Source organism: Protobothrops mucrosquamatus, unplaced genomic scaffold (genome assembly GCF_001527695.2).
Source record: "Protobothrops mucrosquamatus isolate PMUCROS unplaced genomic scaffold, P.Mucros_1.0 scaffold1088, whole genome shotgun sequence".
Lineage (NCBI taxonomy): Eukaryota > Metazoa > Chordata > Lepidosauria > Squamata > Viperidae > Protobothrops > Protobothrops mucrosquamatus.
This window is the reverse complement of record NW_015387314.1, coordinates 3607-19355: the sequence shown is the minus strand read 5'-3', so window position 1 is coordinate 19355 and position 15749 is coordinate 3607. Positions and strand designations below refer to the sequence as shown.

Sequence of the window (15749 nt, the reverse complement as noted above, 5' to 3'; positions counted from 1 at the left end):
TTAGCTAAGAAAATATGAGCGATTAAATTTAATTAGAATATGCTGATGGTCATTTTAAAACAGATAAGACAAATTTGTGGAACATAAACATATGAATGGCTATCTGTTTTAAAATGACTATCAGCACATTCTAATTAAATTTAATCACTCATATTTTCTTAGCTAACACCAGCTATGTTGTCAAATTGTAATCAGAGTCTGTTCACTGCTGGCATTTTCCAACTATGGTCCTTTACAATTTGATCTTCATGATGGGAAGTCATTGTACATTTGCTTCCTAAACATTATATGGAAAGAATAGAGCATGGCTGTTGCATTATATCCTTCCAGTAAGCTTCACCTTTATTTATTTTTATTATGTATCAAATTTTTGTATTGTCCATCACACTTGCATCCCTCCGGGTAGTTTACAAATAAAATGGAAAAATCATATAAAAGCTGTATTATTTGGCACAGTGGTTAGAATGCAGTATTTCAGGCAAACTCTGTCACAGCCTGGAGTTCGATCCTGATGGGGCTCAAAATTGACTCAGTCTTCCATCCTTCTGAAATTGTAAAATGAGGATCCAGATTTGGGGGGGGGGCAATATGCTGACATTGTAAACTGCTCATAGAATGCTGTTAAGGCACTATGGGATAGTATATACATCTAAGTGCTATTGCTATAGTTAAAAACAAAGTTTAAAAAAACCAGATTAAAACAAAGTTAAAAAGAACAATTACAGAGTTAAAAGGCAGAAGAAGAATCTTTGGCCCACCAGCTACCCCTAGAGTTTCATGGCACTCTTGAATTGCCAGGCAAGTTGGCAGAGCCTGGTCTTAATGTTTTGCCAGGAGGCCAGGAAAGCAGGGGCCTGTCTCTGGGCAAGCTGGGGGAATGCAACAGGGAAGGCTTTGTTCCTAGATCCCATCAGTAAAATTCTTTAACTGACAGGGTTTGTAATATGCTTTCCCTCTCTGCCTGGGTGTGAGGGGTCAAAGAAATCGGGACAAGATGTTTCCTCAAATGATCTGGCCCTATGCTTTAAAGCAGGGATCCTCAACCCCCAGTCTGTGGACCAGTACCGGGCTGCGGCATGCCAGCAACCAGGCCGCACAAACAAGCAAAGCCCCATCTGCAAGATACAGGCAGCACACAGAACCACACATCCTGCGGTCCGCAGAAAAATCTCTCTCCAAGGAACCAGTACCTGGTGCCCAAAAGATTGGGGACCTCTGCTTTAAAGGTAATAACTAACACTTTAGATTGGACTCAGAAGCAAATTGGCACCCAGTGCAGTACATGTAACAGAGGTTATATTATAACTCATTGGCTGTCATTAGTGACAAAATGCTGAACAGATGATCCAGAAAAGTAACACCTATGTTTTTATTGCAAAGTGGGATAAAAGAGACATACCAATGGGGCTGGATTAGATTAGAATCCCATGAAGATGTATATTATATCTGGTGAGAGATTAGAATATTATTTTCATACTGCTCTCCATTCCACCATACATGTCTTACCTTCAGTGCTACTCTTTAAAATGTAGGGATAACATCTAAATGGAAAAGATGCATAAAATACAAACTATTGCATGTAAGGGTGGATTATAGTCAATGATTATGCAACATGTTTATGTGAATAAAATTAAATTTAATAAACCAATAATTCATTCATAATTTACAATTTGATAACAATAATTAATAATAACTAATACTTCCCCTTTAAGACTTACAAATGCAACATTGGAGGGTACAAAGGTATTGTAAGTCTGCCCTTCTGCTCTGTGTGAAAAGACTGAGTGTGAGTAAAGCTCTTCTCTAACATGGTTCAGGAACAATTCAGAAATATTATTTTATGTCTATATATGGAAGATAAAAAGCCATAAAGAGCCAAACACTATTTCAATTTGTTAGCTCATGTGAAAAGTAGCAATACTTACACATTCCACTAAACAATTTTAATTGAATTCCTCATAGGAAATATAGAAAGAGACTCCATAAAGCCAGTCCATAAACTGAGCACATTTTACTTAAATTACCTCTAAAAAAACCCCCTAAAACAATAACTACAGGAAAGCATAATTAAAAAAAATCTCATATGCCCTCTTTTAAATATTAAGCATTTCTATTTGCGAAGCTGTTTCTTTTGTAGAATCAATGTGATCTTTCTGTAAGCAGATTTCTTGTTATATAATATAATATGATTTACATTTATAAGTTGCTCCATTTCACCATGATGCTGGCTGGTGAACAGTATGAATTTTAAACAGTCCAATACAACCAATACCAAAAGCTAATATTTGAAAAAAATAACACAAATTGCAACGAAGAAATTGTCTCCACAGGGGATTTGTCACCCACTCTAACCCAAGATCTGGGTTTTAAGAGCTCATCTGAATAACGTCTGAATGGAGGCCATACAACACAGTGCTAGGCTGCATTAACAGGGGGATAGAATCAAGATCACGTGAAGTGCTAATACCACTTTACAATGCCTTGGTAAGGACACATTTGGAATACTGCATCCAGTTTTGGTCACCATGATGTAAAAAAGATGTTGAGACTCTAGAAAGAGTACAGAAAGAGCAACAAAGATGATCAGGGGACTGGAGGCTAAAACATATAAGGAACGGTTGCTGGAATTGGGTATGTCTAGTTTAACGAAGAGAAGGACGAGGGGGGACATGATAGCAGTGTTCCAATATCTCAGGGGCTGCCACAAAGAAGAGGGAGTCAAGCTATTTTCCAAAGCGCCTGAAGGCAGGACAAGAAGCAACGGATGGAAACTAACCAAAGAGAGAAGCAACCTAGAACTAAGGAGAAATTTTCTGACACTAAGAGCAATTAATCAGTGGAACAACCTGCCTCCAGAAGCTGTGAATGCTCCAATACTGGAAGTTTTTAAGAAGAGACTGGACAGCCATTTGACTGAAATGATATAGGGTTTCCTGCCTGAGCAGGGGGTTGGACTAGATGACCTCCAAGGCCTCTTCCAACTTTATTATTATTATTAAATCTTTGGGGGAATGTCATTCTAGAGGGCAGGAGCTGTGACATAAAGGGTCTGCTTCTTGGGTTCTATCAGATGACACTTTAATTGATAGGACCAGGAGCATGTCCACCTGACTAGATCATGTGCAATGGGCAGAAACTATGGAAGACAAGTCCCTTGGATTACCAGGCTGTATGCCATGAAGGCCTTTACAGGTAATACTCAGCATCTTGAACTGCACCCAAATCCTACTGGTAACCAGTGCAGCTCATGTAGCAGAAGTGTTATGCAGGCCTACCATGTGTGAGAGAATGAAACTGAGGTTGCTGTCTTCAGCCGAGCAAAAATGCTTCCCACACCCACTTGCCCAAGGAATGGCTCAGCACATTGTTTCTCCCAAAGGCCAGTAAATGTTTACAGCTCCAGGAGCCTGAGAAGAGATGTGTTTGTTCATTCATTCATTCATTCATTCATTCATTCATTCATTCATTCATTCATTCATTCATTCATTCATTTCTTCCACTCATGGTTGACTCATAAGCATCCATGCCAGTGTTCCAGGTGTCTAGCTAATTGAGCCACAACCTGGCATTTTTAGGAATGAGCTGACATTCTTGCGCAGCTTAACCCTCTATGGAGTGGGGTAAAGCTACAAAGTATGAGAGAAAAAGAAGATAACAAGCAGATTAGGAAGCAGGAAATGATGTTTGAAATGTATGATTCACACAGGCAAGCAAATTGTGGTCAACTGCCGGGATGATACAGCTACAGTAAACAACCAATTGTGGTGTGATTCCTGCCTGAAGCTTGGCATTGAGCTCAGTAGGAACCAGAAGCAGAGGAATCACACTGAGCAGCACTTAATCCCAACGAGATTAAACAAGGTCAAATCCATTTTACAAACTTTAAGACTTTTATTTGTTATAAGGGCTAACAATCAAAGATTTATTTGTATGGCTGTATCAGTTTGCAAAAGCTAGGAGCATGGAGTCAACCCAATAGGAAAGGTGTGAGTTACAATGAAGTGTTTTGTAGACTTATCTTCTACAGTGTGGTGTGTCCAGTCTTAGAAAACAAAGAACCCTGACATAATTCCCCATTCAGAGCCAGCTGCAGTCTCTCAGTGGTCTACAAGGGCTGCCCCATGTATTGAACATTGCAGTATACAATCATGAGGTGATCAAAGTATGAATGGTTGTCTAAAGTGCTTCCCAATTATGGTATGGGCACAACTGGTACACTAGTTGAATTTATCTGAAGATTTCCCTGGCTGTTGTGTTACTCCAAAAAGTCCTCTAAATTTTGGCCCAGTTCAGAAGGGGAAAGTGTGATCTTATTTAGGACTAAAGAGGGCCATCACTTGGGTTTGGGTGTGAGCTTGTTCCTTTCCCTCCAGACCTGCACAGCCTCTATCATTATTTCAAAGACCTTGATAACATGTTCAGAATATTATATGCATAATTATGACAGCACAATCAGGATATTTAAAGAAACAGGTTATCATTATTATGAATACTCTGCTTATACAGTAATGAATTTACTATTGCAAAAATGCAGTGCAAGAAATAAAATATAGGAAAATTACACTGATTTATATTTTTAAAAACTCTTTATTGTTCATTTTTGAGAATAATAATAATAATAATATTCTTAGTTCACATGCAGGATAGAAAGGAGTGATTATTTTCAGAGGGCATTTAGTTTGAAATATTAAGAGAGATAAAATGTGCTAGTAAATAACATGTCAAACATTCTCCACAAGATGAAAATTAAATCTCATTGATTCAGTTTTTAAGTTCATGCAATCTGGGAGAAGAAGATGACATTTTTCAATTATTATAATACTGGAAAATATGGTAACATGCAATCACTGTAATTTGCAAAAAAAAATAAAAAATCACTTACCCAGAATGTTTCATATTCTGAGGTTTATCCATTCGGACAGCAAGCTTGATTTTCAGGTCTTGATCAGGACAGTTTTTGGAAACAGCCATTTTGTGCCATTCAGATTGTTTGGGGCTATTTGGTGTCGGATGAAGAACAACCTGAAGACAAAGTTTTAACATGCAGAGATTTAGAGTGCATGTATGTGCAATCCATAGCAGATGCTATGGATATATATCTCTCAGAATTATTTTGCTCCCAGATAAGAGTTCCTACAATAGCATCATCATAAAAATGATGTGAATTTTCATTGTTGCCATATCCGTCCAATGAGAGGTAAGGTAAATGAGATATGGAACTGTCACATCAGTCCAATGACAGGTAAAATAAATAAATGTGCTACTCCACCAAACAGCATTATATAGCTTTGCCACCTTTTTTTTTTAGGATCTACAGTGTAATTCCGTGACTGGGCAGGATGATTGCACCAAAAAAAGTCTTGTGTGAAAGTAACCTTTTCTCAGCATTACGAACTCTGCTGCTACTTAAAAGAGGTTATATTGGTCCACCATAAGCCTAATGGTTTATGGTTTGACTTTGAATGCATAAGGTGAGAATTAGATTTCTGTGTCATGGCATGTCAAGGAATATATGCATTTGTCATTTGGAGACAGTTGCATAGCTGTTGCATTTATACTTCTGCAAATGCTAACGTTCCAGCTAGGGAGGCATTAGAAAACTTCTCAATAGGAAGTCGGGAAGCACAGAAAACTTCCCAACAGGAAATTGGATCAAATGATCAGCATATAGGATTTGCACCTCCGCCCAACATATAGTTGAGATTTGGGAGGTGTGCGTGTTGACTCGTCTGCAACCATTTGCAATCTAGGCTTACCTGACAACCCCTTCATAGCACAAGCATGCATTGTCACCTACGCACACTTCCAGACAAGTTTAAAACATGCTTAAGCCCAATTTACATCATGACTCAACATGACACAGGAACTACGTTAATAGTGATTTCAGCTGAAAACTGAGAAGTAGCACAAAAGAGAGAAGAATTCCAGTCTGTCATATCGAATTCCAGTGTGTGGTTTGGAAAGGCAGCATTCAAGAATCCATGTAGGGATCTACTCTGAAGTAACTCTACATGTTGGTCCTAGTTCTTGGGGGCCTCACAGCCCCTCCCCCTTTTTACATGTATTGTGACGCAAGACCAACCCACTAATCTTAATCTGTGCTAATTTGTATATATCGCTTGTTCTTCAAATACTCTATAATACTCATTACTTATTTTATTGGGAGGTATAAAATGGAAGACATTCACAAAAGATAGAGTCTTGGAATTGAGAGTACTGCAATAAATTTTGGTTGGTCACAAGCATACGCAATAATAATAGTTTTAAAAAGTCATTAAACAAAGAGAAATACATTATCAATGAAGGAGAAATACATTAAACAGAACTGTCTAATGTATTTAGTTCTGTTCTACAGAACTGTCATACTTTAATATATTAAACATGAAGAGAAGAAAAGCAATTGAGGTCAAATTCAAGGGGTGGAAGTTGATTTTATTGAATGAAATATAGTTAATGTAGCTAAATTATCATCTGTGCTGGAAATGAAAAAACAAAGAAAAGTTTCAAGGATTAACCCATACATAAAATGATAGAAAGTTCAGAAGATCAATATAAGAATGTGCATTTTGTCCCAATATATTGATAATATATACTGAATCAGAAAAAAGAGCTAAGTGAAGCACGAGAGCATGCCTTCATTTTGCAGACTCCTACTTCTCCTATTTGCAGTTTCTCACCTTTCTCTTCTATTCCTTGCATTTTTAAAGTGTGTGTGTTTGTGTATGTGTATGTGTGTATATATATATATATATATATATGTGTGTGTGTGTGTGTATGTGTGTGTGTGTGTATATATATATGTATATATGTATATATGTAATTGCATTTCCAAATATATACTGAAAAAAGAACTGAAACCAGAATTTCTATTACTAAGCCAGGCAATTGTTCAGTGGATCATCTCAGATTTTATGATCTTTTTTTTTTTTACTATAGTTGTTAAGCAAACAACTGCAGTTGTAAAGTGAATCATGCAATCATTAAGCAAATCCAGCTTCCCCTATTGATTTTGCTTGTTGGAATGGTGGTAACCTCAATACATGCTCATTGCCAAACAGCCCAATTTTGATCACATGACCATGGGGAGGCTGCAAACGATCATGGGTGCAAGGACTGGTTGTAAGTTCCCTTTTTCCAGTGCCATTGTAACTTTGAATGGCCGCTAAACAAATGGCTGTAAGTTAAGGACTACTTGTAACTTTAATTATTCTATATTTGTAGGCCATTCAGAATCTCTGGAAGTAGAATAATATATAAGCTAAATTAAATAATAATTTAGAGAAACATTCCTTTCAGTTAGATTCTAACAGACTTTAAAAAGCAGATTTTTTTAAAAAAAACTGGTCTACGCAGTTATAGAATAAAAACCATACATCCACGCAGACAGTTCTCATTTCTCATCAGCGTATACAATAAAATTACTTCAAATTAGAGCTAGAACTTAATAACTTATACAAAAGACAGAGGGGGGAAGTAGATGTTTTTAACTGAAGAACAATGAGTTATCTGACACTCTGCAGTTAAGGTTATTAAAGTTAAATTCAAGCCTTATAGATAGATGTTTTTTGTGTCCCATGTAGCAGTAAGTGAAGAGCAGAGAAAGCTGAGTAGAGGCAAAGCAGAGCCCAAAGGGAATTTATTGGCAATTATATCTGTCACCAGGATAAATGTTGCTGAAGGCGCTATGGGGAAAAACTGACATCGACATAGAGAAAAAAAGAAGAAACGCTCAGGAGCGTGATGTTATATAGCTAATATCACTGGGAACCTGTTACATAATAAAAAAAATGAAAGTTGGCATTATTATCAGCTTTAGCAGCTGGTGGAAGAAATGGACAGGCCACAGTTAATTCAACTGCAGCTGTGCTGCTAACCTGAATATGGTGAATTATCTACTGAGCGGAGAGATGACAAATGAAATTCATTCCATAGATCCAGAGTTATTCTGGTAACCTTGCTCTACCTGAGGTAGATTGTTAACAGCCTCAGGAGCAATCCCATCTATGCTCTAAAATGAGATCAGCATTGATTTGCACTCATCTCTGGGAAATAAATTATTGGAATCCTCTCCTCTCCCCTCCTTCTTCCCCTCCTCTTCCTAATGCCTTGGCTTGGCCAATGGAAGAAGACACCAATGCTTCTATTATTGTTAGTTTTGATGTTTAACCCACCTTTATTATTTATAAAGAACTTAATGTGGCAAATATACCTAATACTCTTCCCTCCTCCTATTTTCCTCACAACAAACCTGTGAGGTGGGTTGGGCTAAGAGCAGTGGTGGGATTCAGCCAGTTCGTACCAGTTCAGCAGAACTGGTAGCTAATTTTTTGTTGCCCAGGCCCAGAATGGACTTCTGGAAGCGGCATCCACACAGAGAACTGGTTGTTCACATATTTGAATCCCACCACTAGCTAAGAGAGAATGACTGGCCCAACCCAGCTGATTTTTCATACCTAAAGCAGGACTAGAACTCACCGTCTCCTGGTTCCTAAGCCAGCACCTTAACCACTACCTAAACTAGCTACGGAAGCAGGGGAGGGTCTTTCTCAGGATACACGATATAAGGTTCACCACTCAGCCACAATATTTTAACTTCCTTTTGTTAACTAAAGCAACATTAATGTCATATGTTAATTACATAGAATTGGTTTTGCAGCCTTCCCCTCCCCCCCCTAAATTTTTCCAATAATTTAATTATGTTTATTTCAGGGAGAAGTTGTTGCTGAGATGAGATGTTCCTCTTTTCCCTACCCCTTTTAACAGTTATTTATTTTCCTCTCTAACTTCTTTGGAACTCTGTCTGAATTTTTTGGGACTGTGTTTCATCAGTCTGGGAAAAATATGCAATCCCTGTGGTTCTCTTTCATGCAAGATTCTTAGTCAGCCTTCTCTTTGAAATGCTTTACCAATGGGGAAATTGCAGAAATGTATTTCAGGCCCAACTTTCAGCCTCCACAGGGGTATTTTGTGTGTGTGTGTGTGTGTGTGTGTGTGTTTGCGTGCACATGTTCACTGTGTCTTCAAAATTGAAAATCAACATTTGAGTTTTTCAAAGACCTGTCCGACCTTTCTTTCCTTCTTCAAGAAATGTTTCGGCAGCTGAAATTTTACCACAGCACATTTATTTATTACATTTCCTGTATGTGTTGCCCATCTTACCAATAAAGGGACCCTGGATAGCTTACAGGTGATAAAAAGCTAAATGTGAAACAAGTAAAATTAAGAAGAGTTTTGTAAGAATTAAAACCAAAAATAAGAGATGCAATGTTGTCATTCCCATCATTGCATTATTTGCTGGTGAGGTCAACAGCTGTGCCTGCCCTTACCCGCCCAAGTTCTTTGTCTTCCAAAGCCAGGACACCGGTACTCTCCGTAAACAGCTTCACCTTCACAGCTGGAAGGGCGTGTGTCGTGGAAAAGTCACCCTGAGTTCCCCAGCTGTGAAAACATCCACAAGAAAGACATTAGGAAAAAAAAAAAGAAGAAGCAGCAGCAGTTTGCCACCTCAGCACTGTCACCTTGGAGGGGAAAAGGTTACCGCAAATGTCACCAACTGTCATATATAGAAAAAGAAAAAAGCATCAGGAGTGCCATTGTGCTAATTAATTAATGTGGTAAAAAACCTGCAAGACAACAACTCAGCAATGTTGAAAAACTCCCTCTGGAAAGGCAAGATGCTAACACAAAGCCAGTGGTAGCAAAAGGTATGCTTGCACTTGGGTTTATTTTGCAACTCAGTAAAAAGAAGGCTGATGAAAACAGTGCGTGTAAGTTGAAGGCCTATTGCAGTTAGATGGTGATCACCATGATCCATAAAACTGGAGAAATACAAACGAATACAAATACTACCCATTTCCAATGTATAGGATTTTTATATTCTGGATTCAAATCCTAGAATTAGACAAAAAGCAAATTTCTCCATGTGTAGATTCCATTAATTGAATAGTTTGCTGCATTTCATTAAAGATTCAAAGCTTTATTTATATACAACATGGATTATTTTGGTGGCATAGCTAAGAGACCGTGGGGTCCTTGGTGATAATAGAATAGACTAGAATAGACTAGAATAGAATAGAATAGAATAGAATAGAATAGAAAGCTGGAAGGGACCTTGGAGGTCTTCTAGTCCAGCTCCCTGCTCACGCAGGAGAACCTATATCGTCTCAGACAAATGGTTGTCCAGTCTCTTCTTAAAAATGTCCAGTGTTGGAACATTCACAACTTCTGGAGGCAGGTTGTTCCACTGGTTAATTGTTCTAACTGTCAGGAAATTTCTCCTAGTTCTTGCTTCTCTCTTTGATTAGTTTCCATCCGTTGCTTCTTGTCCTGCCTTCAGGTTCTTTGGAGAATAGAGCAACAAAGATGATCAGGGGACTGGAGGCTAAAACATATAACGAACAGTTGCTGGAATTGAGTATGTCTAGTTTAATGAAGAGAAGGACTAGGGGTGGCAACCGCAGCTATCATGTTCCCCCTTGTCCTTCTCTTCATTAAACTAGACATACCTAATTCCAGCAACCGTTCCTTATATGTTTTAGCCTCCAGTCCCCTGATCATCTTTGTTGCTCTTCTCTGTACTCGTTCTAGAATCTCAACATCTTTTTTTATCGTGGTGACCAAAACTGGATGCAGTGTTCCAAGTGTGGCCTTGCCAAGTCATTGTAAAATGGTATTAACACTTCATGTGATCTTGATTATATCCCTCCGATAATGTAGCCTAGCACTATGTTGGCTTTTTTGGCAGCTGCAGCACACTGCTGGCTCTCTGAGCTTGTTTGTTTTCTTGCAGACTTTTCATTACCTATCTAGGTAACATCATCAATGCTAGAAGGGAGTAAAGTTTGATCTCTCTTTATATACTAATGGCTTGTCCTGTTGGTGGGAGTATTCTTGGAGGTTCTTTGATTGGGCTTTGTTTACTGTTAGCTTGTTTGTCTGAGATGTTACCTGATTGGATAATGAAATGTCTGGAAGAAAACAACTAGTCTCAAAGAACACCAATGTACGAACAGTTCAACCCTGAGCTACAATATTTTCTTCTATCAGTAGTTAAGGGGGCATATGGGTAGAAGAAAGGGAGGGATGATAGATATCACAACTGGGAATAAGTGTCTCCAGATCATTGAAATCAGTGCTCATTTACATAAACTTGCCTTCTCGCTGTTCTGTTTTTGAAAAGAGGTGAACCTTAGCTCTAGAAGAGAACATTGGTTGATATTAATTTTTCATTTTCCACCCCCGTCTGCTGATTACTACTATCGTAATGATATGCATCAACGTTTGCTTGATGTTTTTGATCTTTATATTGTATACTGCTTGGAGCCATTTAGGAGTAAAATGGCTAATAAACTGTAAGTAATGCAGATAATCTGACAAAATCATATGGAAGAACAAACTCACACAAAACAAGGAGATAAAGATACAAATGAAGAGTCTTTGGGAAAGTTCACAGTCTGTAATTGATGACTGAGGGCTCATCACAGACCATTTCAGAATCTATCTCCTTAATTATGTCTAGCAGGCTGCAAAATAATTTGCTTTCATTTGTACTACTTTTCCTTAATATTCATAAAATATAAAATGCAGAATATTTAAAGCACAAACAAAAGGGAAAGTAAAAAATAGCAAATCAGCAACATTATTAAACCATCAGCAAGAGAGAAAGATAAAAAGGATGAGTTAGCTTAAGAAGTAAAATGTCACAGCAGGAGCTTAAAAAGCCATGACTGATTAAAAAATGCGATGAAATAAGGATTTTGCCTTCCCCATAAACCTCAAAAAAGAGAAAACAATATGTGGATAGGAATATAGCTGAATAGTTGATTTGAGAGAACCCATTATTTGATACTGGGACATAAAACCAGATCACTTTTTTAAAAAAAAATGGTACTGTGATTATTGTTCCATGGTTTTTCTGTCCCTCATCATTTTTTCCTAAGAATTTTTAATAGCACTAGCAATAATGTTTAGACTTATGTACCTCTTCACAGTGTTTTATAGTCCTCTCTAAGCAGCATATTGCCACTAACAATTTGGGTCTTCATTTTACTGATCTTGGAAGGATGGAAGGCTGAGTCAACCTTGAGCTGGACAGGATCGAACTGCTCACAATCAGCAGAGTTAGCTTGCAGTAGTGCATTCTTCACTGCACCACCAGAATAGTTTCTAAACTATTTCTAAACTATTTGAGCTATAAAATGGGAGAGCACATAAGATCCCAATTTAGAACTTTTTTGTTGTTGTTGAATAATTGAAACTGAATTTATTAAATCATACCAGACTCTTTTTTTAGCTTTGGAGAGAACACAAGGTACTTTTCATTACAGCTCTGATAGATTTTCAATAGTCTTCACAGCTCATTTAATTTTGTTTCTCGAAATTTCAAGCTGTGTTACCACTTTTTTTTTTTTTTTTTTAGTAAATGGCACATTTGTTCTTGTGAAGGTGGGCTTGTTCTCTCCTCTCCCCCACTTAATAAAACACACATAGGGCTTAATAAAATGTGAGAAAGTAGCCTTTGCACTGCCATTTTCAATTAAAAAAACAGCGCTAGATCAAAATGCAAGAAGTTCTATGTTGTCTGCTGCTATCTCTATATCCAAAATGTACCACTGAAACACACTCTGCATGAGTGGCAGCCCAGTTGCAAGGCCCTGTGGACAATGGATGGATCAACAGAATCAGACTCAACTGTGCTATAAATGAAAATAGAATTAAAGCTTGATGAACAAAAATATTTCCTGTCTACTAGCAGCAATTAAGCATCTGAAATCAAACAGATACTCCATGGAATGTCATCTGAACTCTGCTGGTAAGGCATTTGAAACATTTATTTCCATCCATAGGTTTTGGCAAAATACCTAGAAGCTGGAAGACGTGCTTCTCTTTCTAACATTTTCACCGTTTAAAAAAAACAACCACTTAACTTTTGGATTCAGACTGTCTTGTCACTCAACTCTTACTTTGTATTAAGCTCTTTGAACTCAGACCTGTGAGAAAGACCTTTGAGATCTGATCATACAATTCAAGAGCAGCCTTGATTTCCACAGCACAATGCTCTTTTAACCCTTTTCTCATTCCCAGGACCAATTCTAGTGCAGTGCATAGCCTATGCTTAGTCCTTTTTTGTGATATGCACAGAGAACAGGGCATATCAACAAGGGTAGGTTGCACCATTATAAACACAGGATTGACTGCGGTTCCTGGAGGTAAGAAAAGACATTACAGTTCTTTGATTTAACTGCAGCCTATGATGAATGCAAATCTAATTTGTGTTTTTCTGCCGCAGTCAAAATAATCTTTTTCTGATCTAAGGCCTCCTGAGCTGTTGTTTGATCTCTGAGCTTGGTGATTTGGCTGTGAATGTTTCACCTCCATTCAGGGGGACATCTTTAGTGCACTTTGAATTGTCTGTCGGACCACTGGTCTTCTAACTTGGGCAGGGGGTTAGACTAGAAGACCTCCAGGGTCCCTTCCAGCCCTATGTTTCTATGGACAGATGCATAATGATTGTCCTGATTTATAAAAATTCAGAAGTTTAAATGTCAATCTCATCTGAATACAGCTGACTAAAGGTAGAGGAACTTTATGATAATACGGAGAGTTCAAAGAATTTGGAGGTAAGCATGTTTTGGATGCACTCAGAATAAACCAGCAATGAGGGAATTTCTCCCAATAAAATGGTTCTAATTAATAGCCCTAGCATGAGTACAGTAAAAAGAGTCCTAATGAGCAGTAATCCAATAAAGCAAGCCAATCAAAATATAATAATTAAGGCACAAAGGCTTAAAACTGAAGTTCCTCTACACGGCAAAATTGGGCTTCTTCAATCAGAAGCAGCATAATTCCATCTAAGTTTATTTTGGTATTTATGTTTGACAAGGAAAAAACTGCTTAAAAGTGAGAGGAAGTAGATGAATGTAGATTCACAGAGAGTGGATAGATGCATTTTGGCAGAATATTTACTAAAGATGAGGAAATAGATCGAGAAATCTCAAGTTGTGCAAATGTTGGTAGAAAGACAGAGGTACTTTGTGGGCCATTGTCAGAAATGAAAGTTTGTTGAAAGAAAAAAAGATGGCTGAACTGAAGAGCAGGTTTACACCCTCTTAATAAAAGAATAGAACAGAGTTGGACAGGACCTTGTAGGTCTCCCTTTACTCAAGCAGGAGACCATATACCCACAACTTCTGAAGGCAAGCTGTTCCACTGGTTAATTGTTTTCACTGTTAGGAAATTTCTCCTTAGTTCTAAGTTGCTTCTCTCCTTGATTATTTTCCATCCATTGTTTCTTGTCCTGCCTTCTGGTGCTTTGGAAAATAGGTTGTGGCAGCCCTTCAAATACTGGAAAGCTGCTATCATGTCATCCCCTAGTCCTTCTTTTCACTAGACTAGATAAATTCAATTCCTATAGCTGTTCTTCATATGTTTTACCCTCCAGCCCACTTATCATATTTGTTGCTCTTTTCTGCACTCTTTCCAAAAATTTCTACATCTTTTTTATAATATAGTGACCAAAACTGGATGTAGTATTCTAAGTGTGGTCTTACTGAAACTGTGTAAAGCATTCTAATATTTCATGTGATCATATGATCTTGATTCTATGGCTCTGTTAATGCAGCCTAGGATTGCTTTGACTTTTTTTCTGCTGCTGCTCATTGCTGGCTCAGATTTAAGTGATTGTCCACTAGGACTCCAAGAACCCTCTTACAGTTAAAATTATTGAGCCAGGTTTCCACCTAATCTGTACCTGTACATTTGATTTTGCTTGCCTAAGTATAAAACCTTACTTTTCTCTACATTGATTTTCATTTTGTTCGATAGGACCCAGTGTTCAAGCCTGTTGTGATCCATCTGGATCTTGAGCTTATCTTCTGGGGTGTTGGCTATTCCTGGCAGTTTAGTATTGTCTGCAAATTTGATGAGTTCCCCTTCTATTCCCCATCTAAATCATTTATGAATAACTTGAAGAGTACTAGGCCTAAAATAGAACCTTGAGGTACCCCACTACTTACTTCTCTCCATGTGGATGTAGTTCCATTGAGGACTACACATTGAGTGTGATTTGTCAGCCAGTTACAAATCCATCTGGTGGTGATACTGTGTATCCCACATATTTTTTGCTTACCAAGAAGTAAGTTGTGGTCTACTTTGTCAAAAGCCTTATTGAAATCTAAATATTTAAGTATATCCAAATATATTATATATATTATATTATATCCAAGTATGTTATATTCAAGTATGTCCATTGCAATGTATAAAAACAATATATAACGTATCTGGTATGATAGAAGCAAATAATATAGAAATAAAGGTTGAAAAATAAGAAGAGTGAAATTAGTGTAAACTAGATTTGGCTGTATTTCATTTTCATTTTTTTTACATCATGTTGCAATTTATTTGACTTGCTATTTCTTATTGTTATGTTCTTATTCTTTTTTATATTTTATGTAATATTAGCATACAGAAACTAATTTTAGATTAACATTATAGTATAAATATAGTAAAACGTTGGTTTAACTTTTCATTCATTGTTTACTCTCCCTAACAGGACCTAGGGAGGATTTTATTTAGGGTGATTTTAAAAATAATTTTAAATAGAGACACAGCTTCTAATATTCGGTTTTTTAATCTGGTTTTACAGGGGTTTGTATTTTTTATGCTTTGTATTTGTACTGTTTTTAATACGCTGTGCACCGCCCTGAGTCCTGCGGGAGAAGGGCGGTATATAAATTAAATTAATAAATAAT

At 37.4% G+C, this 15749-nt stretch overlaps 1 protein-coding gene across 1 annotated transcript in view; it reads right to left on the bottom strand.

Moving 5' to 3' along the window:
* LOC107291233 (calcium-dependent secretion activator 1) overlaps positions 1-4896 on the bottom strand; it is a 211312-nt gene extending 206416 nt beyond the window's left edge. The window contains exon 1 of the mRNA XM_015820203.1: positions 4883-4896. Within this exon, the coding sequence (XP_015675689.1) occupies positions 4883-4896 (14 nt within the window). The remainder of the gene's footprint in view (positions 1-4882) is intronic.
* Between the last annotated feature and the right edge of the window lie 10853 nt (positions 4897-15749).